The sequence below is a fragment of the Nannospalax galili genome, unplaced genomic scaffold (genome assembly GCF_000622305.1).
Source record: "Nannospalax galili isolate Female #2095 unplaced genomic scaffold, S.galili_v1.0 scaffold18, whole genome shotgun sequence".
Lineage (NCBI taxonomy): Eukaryota > Metazoa > Chordata > Mammalia > Rodentia > Spalacidae > Nannospalax > Nannospalax galili.
This window is the reverse complement of record NW_008346548.1, coordinates 2,785,835-2,812,074: the sequence shown is the minus strand read 5'-3', so window position 1 is coordinate 2,812,074 and position 26,240 is coordinate 2,785,835. Positions and strand designations below refer to the sequence as shown.

At 37.3% G+C, this 26,240-nt stretch overlaps 1 protein-coding gene across 4 annotated transcripts in view; it reads left to right on the top strand.

Annotated features, from left to right (window-relative positions):
* The window catches only part of Lsamp (limbic system associated membrane protein), a 688,907-nt gene that overhangs the window by 340,699 nt on the left and 321,968 nt on the right, over positions 1-26,240 (top strand). For all 4 annotated transcript variants that reach the window (XM_008842878.3, XM_008842877.2, XM_008842876.2 and 1 more), the window contains exon 2: positions 15,246-15,478. In XM_008842878.3, the coding sequence (XP_008841100.1) occupies positions 15,246-15,478 (233 nt within the window). The remainder of the gene's footprint in view (positions 1-15,245; positions 15,479-26,240) is intronic.

The following is a 26,240-nucleotide window of genomic DNA, read 5'->3' as shown; positions in this document are numbered from 1 at the left end:
CTTCTCACCCATGTCTGGCTTTACTTGGAAGCATGAATGAGATGTTTCCTCTGAGTTGACCTCCTCTTTGTAGACTGGACACTGGTTCAAGTCCATCTCATGGGGTCTCCATGGCTTCCCTGAACAAGAGGACAGGTGACTCACCACAGTTACAGGACATTTTGAGAGATGTTCATTGTCCCTTGGAACTTAGTCAACCTTGGAGGGCAAGGGGCAAAAACTGTCCTATAAGTCCCTCTGACCACATTAGTATAGTCCCCAAACTATGGCTATTAAACATTCTATAAGGTTGGTTCCACAAGTCTGGTACTTTTAATTATCATGTGCTATATAGATAAGGCTTGGGTAAAAAACCAAATAGCCTCAGATAAACCTTGACTAGATATATGTTTTGTTCCTTAAACTAGTTGACTAAACTATGACCATAGACATTTTAAGATTATGTGTATATTATTTTTGTCTCATCCTTTATATATCCTAACAAACCTAAACAGACCTTCATCACTTGCTTAGCTTGGCAGTGATGCATTTTCTTTGGGGTCACCCACAGGCCTGTAAACAATACCTCATACATGCTCTGCAAGTAATCCCAATATATTCATCAGGTCACTAACTTGGAGTTTGGTAGAATCATTAAACTTGGGTTTGTTGTTGATGAACAGGCTTTTTTTCACAACTCTCCAGGAAAAGTTAATACAACTACTTGGTGCCCAAATAAGGGGTATGGAAAAAATAAGGACGAGTTTGGAAACAGCAATAAGATAGTCCTGGCTTTGAGGAACAAGGCATGCAACTAAGGCTGAAACTTTTGAAAATGGAGCAACCACAGCAATATTCTTTCATGCTCATCCTTCCCCACGAGGTCTGTGGCAACATACCTTCGTGTTTTGGTGGCAGTTGTATGAAACATAACTAAGGCTGAGCCAGCAATCTGTAGGAGGAAGGTCCACCATCTGAGGAATCCCAGGGTGGCTGTCCTTTTCTATGCAATATAGTGTGGCCTGTCTAGTTAATAACTGAGGTCCACTGTGTGAGTACTGAAATCCTTGAAAATTGTTGAAGGACTGGAGGATACAAGATTGTAGGAAGTCATCGCAATGATTATATGGCCACTACTACACACAATGAGAGGGCAATCTGCCTTAGCCAGTCTACCATTCACTTGTTCACCTCATCCAGAAACATCCTCACAAACACACCCAGAAATAATGTGCAACCAAATATCTGGGAACTAATTACCTTGTCAAGTTGACACATATCCCATGCTAGGCTTTAGGAAGCTTTGCTCAATCCTGATTGCAAAATCAAATATTGGCATCCAGACAGTTGAGATTGCCTTACAATAACCAAAGGAAAAAATGGGGAAAAATACCAATTTAAAAGAATTAAGAAGTTTTATTTGAATAACTATAGTGCCTCTTATTGATTGGAAAATTCCAGAATGTCTGATTTCAGTGGCCTTACATACAAGAAAGGATCAATGGATAAAATCCCATTTTATGTATCTTTTTATCACCCTTTCTGTTTTTTTCCTTGATTGTATTATTATCTTGAAGGAAAAAAATAATTGCTAATTTCACAGTGAAATGAAGTGGAGAAAGAAAAATATTATATGTTGTATGAGACCAAATTAACCTACTTCACTAGAGATGAACAGTGAGAAAATTGATTACAACCCAGACACAAAGCCCATGTAAACTCAAAAGGTAAATTATGCTACAGAAGGTATTTAGTCCTCAGTATAATAGTAGAGTACTGGGTAGAATATATTCACGTGGATCATTAAGAAGGAGTCATTAGGGTGAGAGACATAAAACAAAGCAAAACAAAACAAAACAAAAACAAAAAATCAAGATTCCTAATAAAGTCTATCCAACTCAAGAACTCAAGGCAGCCACTGGAGAATTTGAAAGCATTACTGTTTTCACTCTGTTTCACACTTGCAAGAATTTTATGCACTTCAAAGTTTCCACTACATACATTTTCTCTTCAAAAAATTTACTTTTAAATGCTAGGCAGGATATACAAACCTGTAATCCCAACTTTTGGGAGACAGAACAGGCAGATCATGAATTTTGAGAGCAGTCTGAGCTACATAGCCAGATTCTGTCTCAAAAAAGCAATAGACAGGAAAAAAAATATTTTTCCATCTCTATTATAGTAAATAATATATCTGTGATAGAAAAAGTGTCATCAATTTTCTTTAAGCAAAATACAATTTAAAAATGATAGCCTACATAGGGAAACAAGAGGTGACATTGAAAGAACAATGTCTCATCACTCTCATCACTATTTCCACCTTTAAAACCACTTGGAATACTAAGTTTCCTTTACTTTTAAGATTATATCAGGAAGAGAACATTCCTAAGCATGTAAGAGCAGAGGTGAGAGATTCTTGGTATATTAATTCACCCAATAAATAATTGTTCAGTCACTTTCTGTGCAGACATTTTGTCAGGAAATAGAGATGCAAAGGAATAAGGAGATGTGGTTTTGATCTATTAAAATCATGATAAAAGAGAAACAATAAGTTCCAAAGAGTTAAATCCCAGCATGAGCTGGAGATGTTAAGTTTAGGGGCTGCTTCACAAGGGAAGGCACTCCTGAGGTGGGTTTTGTACAGTAAGCAGGGGCTTGTAGAGGAATATGGTAGGTACAAGAGAAACAGAACACCCAGAGCTAGAAAGAGTGAGGTGGAGCCTAAATAAAGTTCATGGGCTCAGAAATGGCTTAGTGGTTAAGAGCACTAGCTGCTCTTGCAGAGGATTGTGGTTTGATTCCCAGCACCCAAATGGGAGCTAACTACTGTCTGTATCCCCAGTTCCAGGGGATACCAAACCCTCCTCTGGCCTCCTCAAGTATTGCTAACAAGTGACACAGTTACATACACGCAGGCAAAGCACTCATGCACTTTAATGATTTTTTTTTTTTAATGGCGTTCAAAGTAGAGCAAGAGTGTCACATGAAGAGATTGAACTGATAGGAAAGGAAGAAGGACCTGATTAGGATTAGTTGACTTATTTGGACTTTAATAGGCAAACATTGAAATCAGAGGATTATATGGGCAACCTTTTATATATGTCCTATTCATAAAAAAGGTGCATACACTAGCTGTGAGTTAAGGATACTGTGCCACTGGCTAAAACATCATGTGGAGATATGCACTGGTGCTAGTAGGGTGACAAGGCTCTCATCAATAATGTGTGACAGTGGAAATGTTTCTGTTTGTTTTCAGTTGCTGTGATAAAATGCTGGCCAAAACAATCTTGGGGGAAGGAAAGGGATTATTTGGCTTACAGCATGCCGTCCACCATCAAGATCCTATAGAGGCAGGAACTCAAGGAAGGAACCTGGAGTCGGGGAGCTAAGAGAGATCAAGAAGGAATGCTGCTTTCTGGCTTGCTCCTTGCTTGCATTCAGCTATCTTTCTTACATAGCTCAGGCCCACCTGCCCAGGGATGGCACCACCCTCAGTGGGCTTGGCCTTCCTACATCAATTAACAAGCAAGAAAATGCCCCCTCAGACACGCCCACAGAACAGTCTGATGGAGGAAATGCCTCCACTGAAGTTCCCCTTTCCCAGGTGACTCCGGTTTGTGTCAAATTGACAAAAACTAAGCAGCACAGGGGCAGAGCTCAATGTTAGGAACAAAAATATTAAATAACATTTGATTATATAAGTGACATGAAAGAGAACAGGGAAACAAAGATAACTGTACCTACTAAATTAAGATCAGAAATGAATTGTGACTTACTCCATTAACTGAACACTAAAAAAGAAGGACTCTGTTTTAGATTTCAATCACATGAAGTATAATTAGGACTCAAATCTCTCTCTCTCTCTTTCTCTCTCTCTCTCTCTCTCTCTCTCTCTCTCTCTCTCTCTCTCTCTGGAATACTCCATGACCCCAGGAAAGAGGAAAAGTACGATTCTGAGGCAGGAGCATACGGAGCATACTGCAGAAGTAATGGCCCCAAGTGGAGTCCCCCAAATTGTTATAGCCAAAGTAACTTCATTTTGTATAAAGCAGTCATTTTAATCTTCAAAATCTAGAAAAACATCTAGCTTCCAGGTTAACTTGGTTGCTTCCCCTTATAAGAGTGTTTTCTTTGGAGTATCTGACCTTGGTCACCTCCCAGACACTGCAGCTGTGCTTCTTGCTCAGCCAAGAAGCCTAAATAACAAAGTGCCTTACTGTCAAGGTCTGTTAAGAGAAGGACTAACAAGCTTGTTCTGGCTTCTATAGTTTGCTTATCTGCTGACTTGGGGCGCCCTGACCATACTCAGGACCACTTGGCACTACTCATGTGTGATGGAATTCCTATGATATTTGTGGTTTTTGCCTTTATAAGCTAGTTTCACCCTTTCCTCAGGGGCCATGGGTCCTGAATCTGACTTAGGGACCAGGGAGGGCTATAGACCTAATAAATTTGACCAATTAAAATTTGAATCGGGTATGGTGGTCTTTTTTCCAGTGGTTTCAAACTCTGTAACAAAGGTAAATGAAGAAAGAGGAGGTAGCTGTGGAAACTGAGAAACACAAGGAGAGTTGGGAAAGACAGGAAAATGAAGGCTGTGTGGTAAAGCTTTGGAGAGATAAAATAGAACAGACACTTCCGTCCATTGGATTTGGTAATTAGGGATCACTAATATCCTTCTGAGAGTTGTCTTGATGGAGACAGGAAAATGTGATTTGCTCATTAGAAGAGTGGACAGTATTGATTGGTCAGACATAATTTATGCTGTTGAGCACATACTGAGATTTCAATAGAGTTCTCAGTGCCAGATGAAGAGGTGTTGACCATAAACAGTGATAATTATTCTAGAAGAAAAAGGAATGGTTCAAAAGTAATGCCTTACTAGTCTCTACTTGATTCTATCGTCTCATTTAAAAGTCATATTTGAAAGTCACTGAGAGGGATGTCCTTCAGTAATACAGCCTCAAAGTTAGCATGGAGCAGGGACAGAGTCAGAAGTGGAGTATGAATGCCCTCAGGCTGAAAACACAGTACTTTTGAGTCATAGGGCTCCTTTGAAGACCTTCACCTTGAACACTCACAGTTATCCCTTGAACACAGACTGGCTGTGATATTTCAAAGTTAAATTATTTGGTGGATATAGAAGAGGTAGTAACCTCTGACTTCTTCCCTCTCTCAAATCCAGATATCAGGAAGCTCTCTTCACCTCCAACACCCGACTGTGGTTGGTGCTTTATGCATTTGGACATTGGAGTTGCTTCTATTATTCTGCAGCTTAAGCAGGCTGAGTTCATCACAAGAGTTTCCCTCAAACTCACCAGCTCTTGCTTTTATTCCAACTCTTACAGTAACTTCTGAAGCTCTTTGTGATCACCTGGCTCTAGCTCCCATTCACAAATTGATTGTTGAACTGTTCAGGAGTGACGAGCTTTCAGCAAAAGGTTTAGATGAGGGAAAAAGCATGATGGGAAAGGCAGGCATGATGAAAAGAGAAAAACAACAAAAATAGGTTGATACCTAAAGTTAAAGACAGTCTCACACCACGGTCCTTTACAGGACAATACTGGGAAAATCATTTGGAGGCAGGAAATACAGATGTTGAGATGGAGTGGAAAGTGGATGATGGAGAATCAACATGGAAGTGGCAAAAATCCTTATGATTACTATTCTCCCTGTGAGACATGTCCTTGTGATTTATATCCATTCACCAGTGATCTATGAGCTTCCTGGCAGCTGGGGGAGGGGCCACTACATTTCCTTCACCTATGATGGATCTGTTCGATAATATCTCCATCAGTTTGCAGCTTCTGGAGTCTCCTATTTCACACTTGTATCCATAAAATATATTTCTAAAAGTAAAAACTTCTTCGGCTCTTTATGTTTACCTGCCTTTATTTTTATCTCTTTTACCTGTACCTCTACCTGTGAGGGCACACCAGACAGAAGAGCCCTTTTCTAACTGTAGTCCTGTTAATCTGCCTCATTTCTAAGTTATTTATTTGTATACTTACTTTCTATGTGCTAACTCTGTAATAGTATGCATGCTGTATCTATTAATTGTCATGTCCTGGCACAATTTTATCTGAATTATATCTAAATGCATGTAATGCAATGATGACTTGTATTATGATGTGGTTCTGCTCCATTGGCAACATTTGCATAATGCAGGGTATGATAAGACTATAAAGTAAGGGGCTAGGTTTTCAAGTGAGACTTATGGAAAATAGTCTTCTGACTTTACAGCCATGCCTCATACATCAGAATGCTCTTCCGAAGTGCCTCATAATTTATTGTAAGCACTTTTATTTCTCCTTACTGCTAGAATGAGATAAAGAATATACCACATTTTTCCTTTTAAAACTTAGCACATTTCTGATATTTCCTTTTAATGACTTAGAAGGTAGCAAATTTTCTTCAAATAGCTCTGGAATTGTTTTTAATTGCATATAGCAAGTAAGGAGTTTAAGTACACATCAGAGCCAGTTCCCAAGACTAATTTTATGTTTTTATAGATACAGCTAAAGGCTTTTTTTTCCTCATTCTAAGTAGAAGAAAATTTTTATGAAGAATAGAGCTTCATAGGGAGAATTGAAACAAAAGCAAAATTTGAATTTTTTTCTTCATATTCTCTAAACTGTATGGGGTTGAAAGGGGAGAATCTGTAGTTCAAAGGAGTGGGAAGGGTAGGTAACCCATGCTACATGGTAACCCATGGGTGGGTATAGCTGGCATTGCTCTCTGGCATGGAGTGAGCCTTCTTCTTGCAACAAGAGAGTTCACAAGGCATACAGCGTGGAGGGTATGCCACCCTGGAGGAGCCCCAGCTGCGCCAGCAGACCTCCACAGATCAAAAAGCACAACATGGGTCAACTGCTGTCCTCTATTCTTGCCCTGGAATGAGGGCTATATTTTGGTTCTGCCATTTATGTAACTAATTGAACCTGATAGAAAGTGGTAAAACTTTTAAGTCCATGGTTATCTATGCACAAACGATCAAAAATTACTTTTAAAGTGTTCTATAAATGGTATAACAACCTCAGTTTACTATTGAATTTTAACCCTGCTGTATCATTAGGCTTTCAACTCAAAGTTTATGGTCTTTAAGACAATATTGCTAACCATAGAGGACATGGAAGAATAAAATGTCCAAGAACCCAGGTTCCTGAAAGTTTTTTCCAGAGTTGTCTGTTAATGAGTAAGGACTAGTTACATCAGCATAACCCAAGGTTGCTAAATTTAGCCCCAAAATTGGGTTGCTACAGAGTGACTCTTCAAGTTTCAAATTAAAGAATGATGTTGGAACCAAATTTTTTGGGCTCTTCCACAGCTCACTAAGTACTCTAAGTACATTAGCCCATTTATTGAGGAAAAGCATCTAAGGTGTCAGATATTACTCCTGTGCCACGGAGGAGCAACACTGATCCTCTTCAACAATATGGAAAGTCTTGGTCGGGTGCTGTTCTTTCGAAAAAAGATTTATTATTCTATTTTTAATTATTATAGATGTGTGTGTGTGTGTGTGTGTGTGAGAGAGAGAGAGAGAGAGAGAGAGAGAGAGAGAGAGTATGCACAGTTAGTGCAGGTGCCTGAGGAAGTCTGAAGCATCTTATCTCTCTGGAGCTTGAGTTACAGGTGGTTGTGAGGTGCAATGTGTGGGTGTTAGGAACCAAACTGGGGCACTGAAGCTTCGTTTAGAAAAGGTCCTCTGCAATAGCAGTGTACACCTTTAACCACTGAGTGATCTGTTGGCCTCAGGTGTTCTTAGGGTCTTAGGACTAATGTTAACCCACACATCAATCATTTAGCTCTCCTAGCCATGGTCTAGGACCAGAACAAAAATTCCTGCACGATTTCTTTTTTAAGTGCTATTGCAATACAGTCTTTCTGAAATTTTCATGCTAGTAAAACATTGTGTGAAATTACATGTTATTAGAGATATATCTCAGAGATTTGGGAGTTTAGTTCTAGTCCACTGCAATAAAGCAATCATTAAAATAAAGTGGAGCTCATGAATGTCTTTGATTTCCCAGTGCATGTGAAAGTTATGCTTATATCATACTGTTGCAATAGCATATGTATATGAAGTAATCAGTGTGCACAACCCAATTAAAAACTATATTATTGATAAAACAACAACACCTGCCCCCAAGCAAAGCTTAAAGCAAGGGTGGCAGAAGCTTCTTGTAGAAAAGGTCAGTAGGGGCAGCTAAGGGGCAGAAGTCAACCCCCAGAGTTCCTTTTTCATTTCTTACTGAGTCTAATGTTAGAAAACGGTAATGCAGCTAACTGAATAAGAACCAAAGTAATTGATAATACTAAATCTCTTAAATTTGTAGTTAGCTAACTGGGTATTTTTAAAAATGTGTTTGCAAAGATCTTAAAATTCATTATACTTAAAATAATGTTGTAAAGCCAGACTAAGGACTTCTGAGTCAGAAGAGTTTGGGATATTTTCATGATGGTTTATTCTATCCTCTGCTTAAAAATTTTCCTGATTCCACACTTTTAATGCTGGTAATATATAGCATCACTTCCCAGACCAATTATCTCTTTCTAGAGTGAAATGATTCTATGATAGTTCTGCTGATTCACTAAGGGTTTTATTTGTAGGATTGAAGTTACAGAGTAAACAGCACCAAAATAAATGGCCAACATGTTCTTAAAGAGTTCTTTCCCATTCACATCTTGCATCTTTCCACATCTTACATAAGAAAGATTTGCAAATGTAAAAAATAAAAGCTAATAAAAATGTTTTCCTAACAAGTAATAGCAAATATTGGTGAGGATAATGGGAACTGGACCTTACACACTGCAAAACTTGTCCAAGGGTGGCACTTCCCATAGTGGACTGGGCCCTCCCACTTTACTCAACAATCAAAAAAATACCCCACATATGTGGCCATAGGCCAGTCCAATGGACACAGTTCCTCAATTGAGGTTTCCTCTAATCAGGTGTGTCAAGTTGACAACTAAACCTATCTAGCATAGTTACCAATCAAGTTAGAGCTTTTTCTTTCACCAGTAACAATATAGAGTACAGAAATATGTCATTATACAATAATTAAAACAAAATAATGCAACTAAATGTGTACAATGTTATCTTATTTTAGTAAATTTTTACCTTCAATTGACACACAGTAATGGCATGTATTTATAGGGTATAGTGATTCCAATGCACATATACCATATGTAATAACAACATCAGGATAGCTAACACACCTACACCTATCACCTTAGATTAATGTAACTTTCTGTGCATCTAATCATTTGAAATCCTCTTCATTTGAGTTTTTAAATAGTGTTTAATTATTAACTTAAAACCAAAATATTCCTTGGTCTTATTGTAGTAATTTTTCTATGAACTTGACCTATAGTTCAGATAATTTTCTGGTGGCAATTAAGTGCCTGTGAATGAAGAAAAATATGTTTATGAAAAATGCAATTTCTATGTGGATGTTTGCTTTATGAGTCTAGGTATTTAAACCAGAGGCTAAAGACCTAACTCAGGTTCCTCACCCATGGCCTTGTCCACACTCTGGGTAGGAAACAAACATCTCTTTGTTTTGTTTTGGTTTTGAGATGGAATCTCCTCAACAGGCCTGGAACTCACTATGTAGACCAGACTGGCCTTGATCTCACAGAGATCCATGGGCTTCTGCCTCCCTAGTACTGGGATTAAAGGCATGTAACCCCACACCCAGCTGAAAACAAAGTATTTTGTGTAACACACCTGATCTCTCCCCTCTATTGATACCAATTGTGACCAAAAAAAAAAAAAAAAAGCTTCTACATATTGCCAGTGTTACCTAGGGACACATTCATCTGTCATGTCTTTAGAAGCAAATTAGCTTCTATGAAACCAGTTACACTGTCCCCTGCAGTGTGAATGTAAGCCATGTCGATTGCTGAGTACAGATTAAGTAAGATGTGTGTATTTGCTATCTTTTCCTTAAATAAATACCATATAACAATAGTCCAATAAGGAATGAAAAACATATAAAGTTATGCTAATATAAATACCAAGTTAAGATGGTAAATAAGTTTCTAGCCAGTAATAGTTGTTAAATTTACAATTATATGCTTATTAGCAATTGCATTAGTCACTTTTCTTTTCCTGTGATAGAAACACTGACTGGAGCAACTTATAGAAAGAAGAGTTGATTTGAGTTTACGGTTCCAGGGGAATTACAGTCCATCATAGCAGGGAAGCATGGTGGCTGGAGGTGGCTGCTGAGCAGCAGAAGCTAAGTTCTCACATCATCATGCAGGCACAGGAAGCAAGAAAGCGACTAGAGATCTGGCAAGGCTTAAGAACTCTCTAAGCCCACCCCCAGTGACATGCTTCCTCCAGGATAGCCACACCTTCTAAAACCTCCCAAAACAGCGCCATCAACTGGGGACAAAATGTCCAAACACTTGGAGCCTATAGGGGACATTTTCATTCAAACCACCACAGCATTTAAAGAGGTTTAATATTTGATAGGCATATATCATTTATGTGATGGATATCCTGTCAGCAAATATGTGAATGAATTATTAAACACTCAATTGAACATCTTTTCATTTCCAGTTGCATTCATTGTTTTAAAAGTGTAAGCCCAAGCGCCTTTCACAGTGGTGTGGGATTGTCAGTGTGGCCGTGCAATGTACCTGCTCCTGGAAATGTGAAAACTATGCCTGGCATAAAGTGTCTGAGGAGAGCCAGTGCTTCAGACTTTTCTGAATGCACTGATGTCTTATGGCACTTCGATGGATTCAGATACACTACACAGGGTAGATAACGTTTTCTTTCCTTACCTCTCTTGTTGTTTTAAAAGTTGGCATTAAAACAAAACTATAGTTTTCTAGTTAAGTAATCTACCCAATATTAAAGGGCTTACACTTACAGAAGGTTACTGAGCACTTATTTGGTGCTACATGTGTCTTGTCATTTTTTTTTAAACCTGTAATACAGATTATTTCCAGATGTGATTTTTCTTCTCAGTATAATATGGAATATTATTTCTCTTTCACTTCATTTTTATTTCTTTAAAGAAGTTTATGTAGTTATTGCTGTCATTGTGTGCATATATGTGTGTGTATAGCATGTACAATGGCCAGATGCATGCTACGGCACATGTGCAGGACAACTTTTGGAATTCATTCTTTCTTTTCACCTTTCTGTGTGTTCTCTTGATTGATCTCAGGGTGTCAGGTTTGCATGGCAAGTGATTTACCTACTGAGCCATCTTGCCAACCCTCTATTTTTCATTTCCATTTTACTATTATACAATACTTCTAATTTTTTTAAGACAGGGTCTCCCTGTAGCCTCATCTAGCTTGGAACTTACTATGTAATCATAGCTGGCCTCTATCTCACAAAGATCCACTTGCCTCTGCATCCTGAGTTCTGGAAATAAAGGTGTGAGCTACCACACCTGGCCAATAGTTCTATTTAAATGCTACCTTAGATCATATAATTTTAATTATTTCTTACTATCCATTTATTCTTCTTGTATTATACAATCAGTAAAAATTTAATGATTGGTTAAATAGTAATTTAAATAGTAAGTTAAATTCGAAGTCTTGACTACATTTCAGCAGTATCTACTGAGTAGATATTTAAAATATTTTATTTATTACTTATGTTTATTATTTATGTATGCTTGTATTGACTGCAGGTATATAAGTGCACTTGTGCCAAGAAATGATGGCAGAGGTTGGAAGAAGCCATCCAATCCCCTAGAACTGGAGTTATGGACAATATTTAACTGCCATGTGGGTGCTGGGAACCAAACCTGGGTCCTCTGCAAGAGCCATCTCTCTAGTCCTGTAAATGATGTTTATACTGCTAAGTCATTTAGAACTCTGCAAGTAAATTACAAGAAGGCCATTGTTTTTAATGAACTTATTAACACAAGAATGTAATATAGAGTATGATGATGTTGTAAATAGGATCCCCCCCATGATATGATAGTAGCACAAAAAGATTGAGAGAGAGAGAGAGAGAGAGAGAGAGAGAATGCACCCTCTCCCCTCTACTATACCCTCAGGGCCTCAGCTTCCAATTACAAATACCATCGGAAGAGTTATGACAATCCCCAATGCATCTTCCTGGCTTGACGGTCCAGGTCTTTTTCAGAGTACAGTCTACTTCTTAACCCGATGATTATTTGCATTATCATGACCTCATTGAGAAAACGTTCCATTAAATCAAACCATACATAACACTAACACTTCCCTGTTTTAATCTGGACTTGTTTGGGAGATAAAGTCAATATGTATATATTCTAAATTAGCATGTTGTCTAGTATTGAAACAGCATTTCATGTGGACAATAATTCAGGGCAATCACAATGCTATGGTTACTCCTAATTCACTCTTCAGGACTGTCTAATACACAGATGCAAACTGTCAAGTCAGTGAGTGATGAATATGTATTTATGCCAGGATGATCATTTGCATTCTGTGGTCTGGAATTACCCTGTATGACTGGTTCATTTAATAGATACAGAGTTGTACAAATTAAGATTATTATATGTGCTTTTGGCAACTTTTTCTTATGTTTACAATTTATGACTTAATGAGTTATTAAGATTTGAAAGATCAAGTATTTTTAAATTTAAAAAGTAGATTAGTTATGGAATTGCATTTGCTCATTTTTCATTAGTAAAATTTTAGTCATGCTGTAGAGGAATTATTTTCTAATTTATAGAGCTAATGCATTTACTTGGGAAATTTTGACAAAACTGAAACACTAAGGGTTAGGAGACATAATTTCTTTTATTAAAAACATCATTCTTTGTTCTCTGATGCTTAGAGTTTAGATAATTATCTGAGCCAGTAAGAAAATGTATGACAGGATTCTAACACACCTTTCACTTGTTCTCAAGTAAGAGATAGATTAAAAAAAAATAAAGAAGGATAAAAGCGAAAGTTAAAAAAGATGCTATGTAGATTGTCATGACAAAACTTCCACATAATACAGTGTTGCAGTCGATGCATTTTTATGGCTCTGACAATTCTGCTGAAATAGTCAATTGCCTCTTAGGTAAGATAGATCTGAACACTTTCAGAAGATAATTTGGAATAATGATGTGTGTGATTTCAACTTTTCCATGGAGAAAAATTGCTAAAATGCCAAATGATACCAAAGAACTGACTTAGCAATTCTACCTTATGCTGATAAGAAAACTGATCCAGTTTACTGTGGATGCTGTATGACTTGGGATGGGGGTCCAGAGCATAGGTAGTCATGTGACCCGTGTCTTCATGTTAGTTGACCTGACAGGTATTTAACCAAATGCCTGTTTCAGTCTTGATTAGTTTGGAGAAATACTCACATAAATAAGGCAAAAAGTGTATTTATTAAATTTCTAGCTCAGAACAGGGTCTGGGTTCATTGGTTTTTTGAAAATATATCGTGGCCTCTTTTTCTGAACTAAAGGATGTTGAGAGCACTTCCTGGTGATATAGCAAGTCTGCTTATTGCTGTTAAAGCTTTACATGTGAGGAAAGTGCAAGGGAATTTGGGCTTGGAGATTTAAAATACACTTAAATAGATTCATTTTCACCCCTTACAGCAGACAAGAAAAACGTCAAAATCTGCATTTATAATTCCATCAATAGTCTAGAAGTCGGTCAATTTTCAGTGACTCTGAATTGAAAGATGTTTTCAACACTAGGGAGAAGTAATGCTAACAGGCAGAGTAGAAGTGACATCTGGGAGGATACAGCAAGTATCTGTCCATAAACTGAGCTTTATGTTCCTTGTAGAGTAGCCATAAATTGCAGGATGGTGTGATCATTCCCAGTAATATCTGCCTAGCACAGAAGCACATTCTGGAAGGTGAAGATAATACCAGGTACCCAAATTGAGCTGTTTGCAAAAACAAGAAAAAAAACTAAGACCTTTGCATTTTGACACCCAGTGTGTCAAATTTTCACTCTAAATAAAACATACGGTTTACCCAAGAATAGTGGGATAAGGAGGTCTTTTCATTATGGACAAAGTGTTTTAAGGAGTCAACATTTCTACTTGCTGAAGAGATATAACTTGGCCTCTACAGCCAGATGTGGAAAGTCTGTGTATTTCTGGTCAACTTACTCTCTATGCTCTATGCACGGGTGCAGACTGTCTAGGTTTTCACCTGGGAGAAAAACTTGTATTTGACTTGACCTAGAAAATAAAGGAAAATGTGGCATTTTGATTGTTCTGCTGTCATGGTCCTGAAAGTTGCCACCCTTCTTCTCATGCCCCAGAGTGTTGAGCAGCTGGCTCTGCAGCTATGAACAGGGCTGGGTCATCTTCCTGTGGGACTGGCATCTATCTTGCCATAGGGATATAGAGAGAAGATAATTTTTTGTTTCCTTGGTTGTTGTTTTTTTAACCAGATTATTTTGCTAGAAAATTGAAAGGAAAAAACTGCATTTTCCATGATTTACCCTTTCTCTACTAACCTTTGTTCTTTCTCTCCTTTTTTAAGTCTCAGAAAAAGGCTACACACACACACACACACACACACACACACACACACATTTATCATTCATTTTCTTTGAAATAAGAAGTACAGATCTGTTTCCTTTATTTTCTCTCTTGATTGATTTGTTCAATATGACCAGATATGTTGGTAGCAAATTATCTTATCATCAGGCAACCTGCTGCCCTCAGTAACTGGAATAGGACTTAAACTAGATAATATTTGCTTTGATTTTTTTGATACAACATCTATCAGCTTACCCTTGGACTTGTTCACACTCTTCTCATCCCTGAGCATGGGCAATCCAAGTTCTTAGGTGTCACAAATGAATAGTGAAATATAGTCTAACTCTTACAGTGACAGATCATGATTTGCAAGTCTGTAGGAAATACTTATCAAATAATAAATACACTTGGAAATGGAGTAAAGCACCACCTTATAAACTGCATGATTCTCAACATACTTAAGCAGATGGAGTTTTGTGTGTGCTATCTTTTCCTGAACAAGAATAGGCTAATACACTGGAAAGTCAAGAATCATTTAACTTTATCAGGCTGTGTTACTTATATTCAGATTGTTTATTGTTGAACCGAATCTAGTATAATGACAGTGACATTCACCCATTGGATGGTGATTAGATCTTAAAGGAAATAATGAAAATGCTTAGCACTCCCAGAAATATCATGACAATGATTCATTATGCATGTAATTATTTTTCTTGATTGGTCTTGTTGAGTCTGATCATGCAGAGAATGAAAACAGATACAGATATGGTAAGGTACTAATATGATTACTCTGCTCTGTCAGATGTGTTGTAGAAGACAAGAACTCAAAGGTGGCCTGGTTGAACCGCTCTGGTATCATTTTCGCTGGACATGACAAGTGGTCTCTGGATCCTCGAGTTGAGCTGGAGAAACGCCATTCTCTGGAGTACAGCCTCCGAATCCAGAAAGTGGATGTCTATGATGAGGGCTCCTACACATGCTCTGTTCAGACACAGCATGAGCCTAAGACCTCCCAAGTTTACTTGATCGTGCAAGGTAAGAGAAGTGTGGGATAAATGAGTGGGTCCTGGGAACAACCAGGATGAACAAAATGTTTGTAAGAGTCTTTCTGAAAAACAAATCTCAAATAGACTACTATACTAGATATATATTTTTCTTTTAGACGATTGACTTGAACCACTAAGAGGGGAAAGAATACTATATTTCCACTGTGTGATAATTTAGTGGCTTTTAATCTAGCCTTGAGTAAGAAAAAGTACAGCAAAATCTCAGCTACTGGAGCAGGGTAAAATAAAGAAAAAAGCATGCAAGATGGTGATAATCTTAGGAAGTTCACTAACTCCAGTAGGTACCTCATGCTTTGCTGAATTTAAGAAGTTGAGTTTTTAATCTGTCTTTGCCTCCCAAATTGCCATTAATTATTTGTTTATGTGATAGCAAAATTTTGGAAAAACAAACATTCTCAGAGGCCTTGATGCCTTCTCACTTGGTTAGCTTTCTGTATAGCTTGTATCTTCCTTTAATAGGTTACCGTGAGCAAGTCTAAAAATCGTGTTTGTAAAATCATAAGGGACAATTTTTTTTCTACACTGGGGTTTTTAAGGGCACATCTGAGTCATGGTTTTAGAGGACTAAAACCCCTAAATAGCATACCCATGCCCACAAACTGTGGCTTTCTTGAGTCTCTTTCCCCTTGAAATGAAAGCTGATTAGCTCCACAATTTTATTGCAAGCAAAGTCAAACCTTCTACAGTTTCAATCCATTGACCAGGAAAGATCTGAACACTAATAAATATTGGGGCTGTGTTCATGCATTCTCCATTTACAATTTTATGTAAATTCAATGCAAATGAAGTATGGCCTTAGGGCCCCTGTCAGGATTCCAGTGCAGTCAGTGGTGTGGCAAAGGTTGGCTATAGCTTTTATTAATGTGTTTTGGAATTGATCATTGCATCATTAAACTATTGCCTCCTTCTCAGGTCTTTGTACTATAAATTGAATCTTGGAGCAAACATATCAGTGTCTACCTGGTACAAGGGTTCTCTAGTCACATGACTTCTACTTTAGTCCATTGCAATGGCCTACAGCTTATTCCTTAGAAATAAACATTTCTACTACATATACAGAATGTTTCCCTCTAGACTACTGAGGAGAGCCTAAGCCCTAGGGCAACGGAAAATAGAGCTGAGATCTTAGAAAACACATAAAACATGTAAACATAACTAAAGCTGTATTAACATGTCAATCAGTCAATTTGCTAATTCCTGTAAGTACATCAAGTATATACACAGACATGCATACACACACACACACACACACACACACACACACACACACATACACACACACCTGCCCCAAAATACAAGGAGAATGTCTACCTGGTTCAGTAGCAAAGGGAAGAATGAACTAGCCTATTAATTCTAAAGACTCTTTAGGATAGATTTTTATCTAACAGCCAATCAGTGACATGATCTTGTGATTTTTTTCTCCTTTACCTTTTGATATGGTTTAACACCATGTATCACTATAATGGAAAATACATGAAAAAACTTGCTTCATTATGGCATTTCTACACTTTTTATTACTTTCAGAGTTTTCACTGTTATTATAAATTTCCTAGAGACTAAAATACGCATTTTGTATTGTCCTACATGAAATATGATTGACAACCTGAACACTAAAACTTTGGTTTCAGGATGAAGAAACAGAAGGTCATTCAATATAAGTTACATGCTCAAGGTCACCAGAGTTTATGGAGTAGCTGATTGACAAGCAGACCTGGAATTAGATCTGGGAACATTTCTAATGGGTTGAAAGGTTTTCCTATTACCTTAGGAATCACTACTTTAAAGATTTATGTTTAGGTCTAAACTCATCATTAAATATCAAAATTCTTCCTTTTTCCCCATTTGTCTATGTCCGTTGAAGCTATAAACATGACTAGAAGCCTAGAAGCAGAACTCAGTGAAAATGATATTAAGTTTAATTTAATATTAAGAAATGGAGAAGAGCCTATAAATGATTAAATACCATCTATTCATTGTCCCATATACTTTGAATATTACTAGTAAGCAGTTGTAAATAATTTTGTTATAAGCAAGATTAAATTCAGTGTAAATACAAACCTATCAAGGCTCCCTATTGGCTTACAACTGTGCATGATACACATCTCTGTCTGATTTGAATATTATTATAGTCTCATCTTAACCACATTGCCTTGATGGAGAAAGCAAGCCACCCATCCTGTACTTATACAGGAGCTGGAGAAGAATTGTCTCTTCCTGGAGTCTGAGTTCTGTAGAGGGATTTCAGAAAGACCATATGCATGTTGGTGTTGCTCTCTACCTTGCTAGGATTCTGTCCACTCACACGTCCATGATTTCAATACAGCCCCTCAGCTCTTCAGGGTGTTGTGCTGCCTCAAAGATCCTGAGTCTGGAGGATGTATCTCATGCCTTGGGTTTGATCCCCAGTACCACAAAACAAACAAATGAATAACTTGTTTTGTGGTACTGGGGATCAAATTTCTGCTTCTGGCTATGGCAACATCCCTCTTTCCCCAGTCTCTTCATTCAGAATCTAAAGACTTTTAAAAATATTTTATGTCCTACCTTGATCACGTGCCATAGTTTAATTAGTCATTTAATACTCTTTTGTTTCCTTGACCAAAAGTGCGATACTCTTAGCTCAAAGGAGCTATGAGATAACACTGAAAAACAGTAGTTAAAAAGATGGGTGCTGTAGTCACACACCCTGAATCAAATCGATTTTCCTTCATTCTATCTGAATAAACTTTGGAGTAACCCATTTAATTTCATCAAGGCTCAGTTTTGTCATATAAGATAGAGATGAAACTTAAAAATTCAATCCTTCTGAATTTATTATGATGGTTAAATTAGATGATCTCCTACCCTGCTTGATATGTAGACATTACTTGTTCTCAACAATAGATGGTAATGTTGATATTGATGATACAAAAGAACATGTGATGTTGTCAGTGCTCACTAGAAGACTCCCTCCTGTGCTGCCCAGAGTATAACTTGCTTTGACTCATTTCTTGTTATCCTTAGAGCAACATCACATTTATTTCCTTATCTACACTTATTAAAGAGGATTAAGAAATGCAGTTTGCACCAGCAACATTTAGATGATCTACTTAATTTTGCATTATTATGAACTCCTCAGAATTTCTGATTTAACAAATCTGGATAACATTTGAAAAAAAATGAGAGTATGATAACTTCCCAAGTGATACTTGGGCTCTTGACATAAAGGCAGAGCATAGAGAACAATTGTCTAAAAATGATTACATAATGTGAGAATATATGCATGAAAGGAAGTAGTTTGGGTTCGTTTCAGGTGATTGTTTCCTCAAATATTATGAAAGCTACTGGTGTATAAGAGAGAGTGGACTAATTAAATACTGAGTTCCTTAGATGTCATGATCCACCCTTCCTACATAGAGCTCAATAGAAAGAAAATCTCTTTCCCTAAACTGTCCATTGTCAGGTACCAAAGCAATGTTTATGGCATACTGGTTTACACTTTAAAAAACATATTTTAACTTTATATGTTTTAGTGTTTATAATGCATCTTATTTTATCCCCAAAGCCATTTGTCCTTTTTACCCATTTCCAACATATTAGTGACTTTTCAGAATCTTAAGTATTTTCTCTTTTAATTTGTTTATTGTTTTTCAAAGAAAAAGAGTTTAGCAGGTCACAAAGATCATTACACAAAAATATCCTGTGTTTAAACGTACATGCTATGTAGTTCAACAAATTCTATCTGGCTAAATGGCAGCTGCACACATCTTCCTTATAAGGTTCTCAGGATAAAGTGTTGCATCAACACAGGCATTAAGTTAGCAGTGATCTTTAGAATCACTTGTGATTGCTTTGCAATATATATTCTTTTGCTGGGAGTTGAGGCTACCCAAATATAAACATGTTTACTTAATAAATACAGAGACCTATATGTAAAGCCTATATTTTATTTCTATGGCTTCTACTTATTAGAGTCAGGACAAGAAAACATCACCCTTTAATATCAATAAAACAAGCAGGTAAATATTAGTGGCATTATTTCCACTAATAATACCTACTTCCTTTCTCTGAATGTCACCCTCCTGTGGTTTCTTGGTCTTATTGAACTCGCTACCTATGGAAGCATGTGTTAAGGTAACATAATACATCTCTAGATGTGATCATTGAGCAGGCTGAAGTAAATTCAACATTTTAGTTTGTTACATTTATCAAAACCCTTGTGCCGGAGAACACATCTTAACAATTAACTCAGAATCCCAAAGATGGGTCAATAACTGCAAATACATTATGTTTTCTGGGTGATTCAGATGCACACAAAATAATCAAGAATTACTATTCTAGGATCTAAGCATTCAATGAGAGGGATTTGCTGTTTTGTGCCTGTTCATTTTCCTGTGTGACACATCAAATTGTGTCTGAAAGTTTACAGACTAGGTACTAGTAGATTATAACAATAAAAACTGAAAAATCGACCTGAGTAACTCATCAGAAACATTGATTAATTTAGGTGTTTGAAATTTGAGAATAGTGGCTCCCAAATAGTGTATTTGTTTAGAACCTTTATTTCTATCTGGATTCAAAGGAAATAATGACAGAAATATATACATATAATCTTTTTGAGACAGGATCTCCCTGTAGCTCCAGCTGCCTGGAACTGACTGTGTAGACCAGACTGGCCTCAGTCTTGGGTTGGTATGCCTGGTGGAGTGGCTCTTTCCAGGTTCAGCCTTTTGATAACTTTCGATGATATTTTAGTGTACTTGGCATTCTTTCAGAAATAACTTCATCTGAAACTACTAAAATTGGAGACTTTTTTTCAAAACATTTTTGAGTTTCGAAGTGTATTTCAAATACATTCACAAATTTCACTGTAATATAAAATAGAACCTCTGGAATTTTTCTTGCCACTGTGATTCAAATCACACCCATGGCAGGTAGGGATGTATCCAATATTTATCAGGAAGTTGGTTGCATATCTACCTCAATTAAAATAACTGTGAAAAATACTGAGAATGAAACTCATTTTAAGACTAAAATATTTGGCTTTCAATCCCTACCCCTTAGAAGTCACATTTTCTTTACCTCATTAATTCTAGAGTATTAATACTGACTTACAATTATAATACCTCTTTATACCCTTATAATTTTAAAGTCAAATATTAGGAAAACCAAGTTTATTATTTTTCTCATGATTGTTTCTTGGATCGGAATTTTCAGAAGCCAGCCTTACAGTTCTGGTAAATGCTCCTCCTGCTAATCAAATTTCTTAGAGAAGTCTAAGGCCATCCTGTCTCCCCTCAGTGCCTGTATTTTTAGATCTTTGGTTGCTTCTCTCCTCTTGTCTTCCCTCATTCTTCCCTTTCTTCACAAACATGATGCTTCATTGATAATTCTTTTCAGCAAACAGTAATTGTTTACTAAACCTCAAACAAAAGCTTCACTGGTGCGTTGAATTGAATTTAGCCTGTAGCTTTCTGAGTTTTAAAGAATTCTAATAAAATAAGAATGTGAAATCTTTATTGGTTTGATTTTCTCTTATGCTTAATTCTGCTGATTATCGAGAGTCTTAATGATTAGCTGTAACTATAATTTATAATTTATATTTTATATGTTAAAGTCTACTAGATTTCTCACTCTTTAATTTTCCAGACAACAGCCTCATGAGTGTCTATCAGTAGGTGAGGTTCAGACATGAAAGACATCACTATCTGTTCTAGCTTGTTTCTCAATTGCTGTGACAAAATACTCTGACCACTACCAACTTGGGGAGGAAAGGGTTTATTTGTCTTACATTTCCTGGGTCACAGTTCATCAGGGACCCCAAAGTAGGAACTCATGGCAGGAACCTGGAGGCAGAAGCTGAAGCACAGGCCATGGAAGAATGCTGCTTGCTTACTGGCTTGCTCCCCTGGCCCCTGCTCAGCTTGCTTTCTTATGCAACATAGGCCCACCTGCCCAGGGGTGGCACCACCCAGGGTGGGCTGGGCCCTCCCACAACACTCAACAATCAAGATGATGCCCCATGGACATGGCCACAGGCCAGTCCTATGGAGGCAATTCCCCAACTGGGGCTCTCTCAACCCAGGTGTGTCAAGTTGACACTAAAGCTATCCAACACAGTACCTAAGCACTCAGGCTGCTAGCGCAAAAGAAAGAAATGAAACGAGAAAGGAGAAAGGAATTGTGACTATTATTTCATGTAGTTTTAAATTTTTTTTCCCTTGTGGAAAGGAATTAAAGCTGTATCGAGGTCAGTCCCATCCACTCATGATTACGTGTTATCTCCATGCCTTCCTGTTTCATCTGTAGCTCACCTATTTTTCATTAGATCAAATAAATACTGTACATGCATACGCTATTCCAAACTGCATTCATTCTTTCTGAAAATGAGGTGAAGTAAGTTATAACAGTAGCAGTGCCTAGTGGTACCAGAACTAATTCAGCAGGAAACTGCAGACGTCATGTGAAGAAACATGCTTCCTAAACAACAACAACAGCAGCGAAACTGCACTCTTAAGACTATTAAAGATAACTTTTTGAATCCATATATTCACAATTAAGAGCTAAAGAAAGCTAACGTGAATGTGTATTCATTGTATACAGGTAATTTTGTTTTATCAGTTTGTCCTCAAAACGTGTTATTTATTTTTTATAATTTAAAATTTTCTATTTCTTGAGAATTTCATGTCTGAGTACTATGTTTGTATCAATTCTGCCCTTCCCCCACCACCCTTCCACTTCTCCAATGTCCCCTCACTACCTGTCAATTTCCTTATCTTTTCTGTAATTGTGTGTGTGTGTGTGTGTGTGTATGTGTGTGTGTGTGTTTGTAAGTAACCTACAGAGTTCATTTAATGTTGCTCATATGTACATGTGTTTAGGGATGACCACTGAGATTGGATAACCTATCATCTGGCCCATTTTGGAGAAAACTGATTCTCCTTTTCTCAGTGATCATAAATTGCCTGTAGCTCATCATCTCGAGGTGGGACCTTGTGAAGTTTTTCCAACTATGTTGGATGGTTAGCAGTGGTCTTCAAAATTTTTCTAGTCCTAGGTCTGCCAGAATGAGAGGCAAAGTGAATATCCAAAATTCAGCAAGGCACTTTGCTTTCTTTTTAGTAAAATGCCACCAAGCAAGTTAGAATGCAGAGAAGAAGCAGCTCAGCCTGCCTCAGGCCTGTGCAAGGAGGGGCAGGATCACTCAGGAGCTCAGAATCCCTACAGAAACCATCCCAGTGGGAAGTCCAGGGCTGTTTAGCTGCATCTCAGGAGAAAGGAGCAAGTACATCCACAAATAAGGGTAACGTTAACTAGCTTTCAGTTGCTGAAGCAGAGCGAAGAGGAAGTGAATAAAGACTAGGTGATTGTAATGAAACTGTAATATTAGTATTTATTCATGAATTTGAGAGTAACTGAGACAGAAATAGAGACAGAGACAGAGACAGAGGGATTGCCTGTATGTATTTCATTGGCCTGCCTAGTGAGATACTGTGAGCACTGACACCAGAGTCCAATGAGCACCACCTAGTACCTAGCATCCAGATGCTGCTTTTAAAGTGTCACTATCCACTTTTTCATCAGTAAGTCTATTTGGACTTCTTATTTAGAGAAAAAGCTGATTGAGGGTTGCGACAGGGATGGAATGAGATGAGCCTGTAGAATCTTTTGAACAAGAAAGTACGGAAGCACTCAAAGAATGAGGCTGCTGCAAGAACCCAGTAGCCAGCTGGAAAGTGGCTTTGAGCAGCAAGTCTGGAATGATTTGGTTATCAAAATAAATGATTGCAGATATTATAGTACTGATGATAATTAGTACTAAGTAACAGATATTAAAGAATATAATTTCCTCTTTTAGAATACTGACTACCAATAAATATAGAAGTGATGATTATCATTCGGATATGCTCACAGAAGCAACTCAGGAACAAAATATCAAGGATTCTCAAACTGACAGGTGGATGTTAAAGAATGAAATTTTTACATAATCTCAAAATAGCTACCCAACGAAATATGAACTACAAAGGAAAAGAGAACAAGAGGAACTCGCTGACATCAGATTAATCAAGCGATCAAAACTAACACCACCAGTAATAATACAAACTGTGTCATGTCCCAGAAGATAGGACACAATGAACAGAAAACAGCATTATTTCTGTGATAATTCTTCCAAAGCAGGAGTCTATCCAGACAGCACAAAGCACACTGAAGCACATCCTCTAACAAGAATTGAAAGACACCAGCGATGTGCCAGCTGGGCACATGTGGTGGGCTATTAGGGGAAGCAGAGGCAAGATGGGGAAATGGGCAAAACTTGAATGGACTTGAGGTACTTGGTGGTTCTTTGCATTGTTCTTGTATTTTTTCCTGTAAATTTCAATTATTTCAAAATATAATAAAGCAGTATAAATTAAGGCAACTATTAGGATTAAAATTAGCAAATAAAAAATCTATAATAAATGTTAAATACAGCATGATAAAGCAGTTTTAAACATAATCCATTGTAAATAAATGTATGAATAAAATACATTACATTAAAAATCAGAGGAGGCAATAGTGATATCGCACCAATAACTAACACAAGTGATATCCTTAATTTTTCATTCATTCTCCACAGTTCGAAGACTTAAGTGTAGAGAATATCTTTTTTAATGTGAAAAACATTGATAAACTCAGTAATAAAGTGAGGACTTAGATAAAGATAAGGACAATCATTATTACCATTGTTAGCAGGGGTATCATTATGTGGTGCTGGGGATTGAACTGAGTGCCTTGCACGTGTTTGGCAAGATTTCTACCACTGAACCATTTCATTGGACATTTATTTGCTTATATTATGGGGCTCTGGTCAATGCAATCAGAAAAGACAATGAAATGATGAAAACTTAATGATGGAAAAGGCAGAAATATCCATTGATATTTCCACTTACTAGGACTGCTAAGTAGACCAGCCCTTATAAATCACTGAGGAAAGCCAGGCGCGGTGGTGCACGCCTTTAATCCCAGCACTTGGGAGGCAGAGGCAGTCAGATCTCTTTGAGTTTGAGGCCAGCCTGGTCTACATAGTGAGTTCCAGGACAGCAGGGGCTACAGGGAGATCCTGTCTCAAAAGGACAAAAAAAAGAGAGAGAGAGAGAGAGAGATAAATTATTGAGAAAAAAAATTACTAGTAATAACAATTTGGTATATTGTTCAGTTCTCTGAAGAAATATATGAAGTCAGGACAATTTTTTTACACATAATTATCATAAACACTAAATGCATGTTAAAATGGTCACAAAGCTACAAAATACTGAAATACTTAATTTAATTTATATTAAGCAATGTGGAGGATAAAACTGCAGAAATTTAGAGAACAAAGAATAGGTTGTCTGGTATTTTGCTTTGGTCATTGCCTTTTAAAAAATGAAACAGAAATGGCAAAGCAAATAACTTTAAATTTATAAGGATATTAAAAATGCAAAGACTGGTCACTGTGTGTGATAATGCACAACTGTAGTCACAGCACCGGGGAGACTGAGGAACGAGGACTGTGAGTTTGAGGTCAGCATGAGTTACATTGTGAGTCCCTATCTGAGGAAAAACTAAGATGATTATTTTCTCCAAGTTAAAGAGAACTGTTTCATGTATCTAAAATTTAGGGAATTTTTACTGAAATTATTCTAAATTTATTAAGTTAATTATGAGGAATAGATGGGTATATAGACACTTTAAAAATGTAATTGTTTTAATAGGGAGGAAGACTTCTTTTTTTAATTTAAGCAATTATTATTTTAATTGATTTTTTTGTGAATTTCATACATCTTGATCATATTTAGATCCCTTCCCAATTTGCAGCTTCTTATAGCCCCACCATGTTTTCATGCATTCTGTCATATATGTTAATGCCTATCAAGCTATGCTTGTGTCCTCAAATGTCCCTTAGTGTGAGTCCCTCCACTGGAGCCCAGTCAATGCATCTAGCCTCACTCCCTCAAAGAAAACTAACTCTCCCCCTCCCGGTAGTCCTCAGCTGCCAATAGTTTCTCAGCTAAGGTTGGGGCTTCTTGCCCACTTCTCCACTTATATGCTGGGATTTTGTCTGGTTTGAGCTTGCATGGGTCTTGTTCATGTTGTCACCATTGCTGTGAGTTTATATGAGCAACTACTCAGTTGTTTCAAAAACTCTATTTCTTGGTGGCCACCCTCGATCCCCTAGCTCTTAAGAGTCTTTGGAAAGTAGACTTGCTAGGTGCTAATGTATTGTTTTTTTTAGATAAGATTAACAAGAACAAAACATTCTGATTTTATTCTAAGAATAATTAAGTCAGTGGATCTAAAACTCAACCACATAGAATTATGTCACATAGGATAAAAGTTAGTCTAAATTCCTGAATAAATTATGGTTTTTTGACAAATTTTTTTCCTATGCATATATAGAACTTGTCCTAGGCAAGGGCTCTATTACTAAGTTAATTCCAATGCCTCTTAACAAATGATTTTGAATAACACAATTTAAAAATAGTTAATTACTTTGTTTTTTTCTGAATAATCACTCATAAAAATTAATCCCAAACTTCTCAAGTTAAGAAATCAGAGCAGCTGGAGAGAGATGGCTCAGTGATTAATAGCACTGGCTGCTCTTGCAAAAAACCCAGGTTTGGTTCCCAGCACCCCCATGGTAGGAATACCCATCAGTAAGTCCAGTTCTAGGAAATTTGATGCTATCTTCTGCCCACCACTGATGTGGTGTGACATGGATGCATTTACAT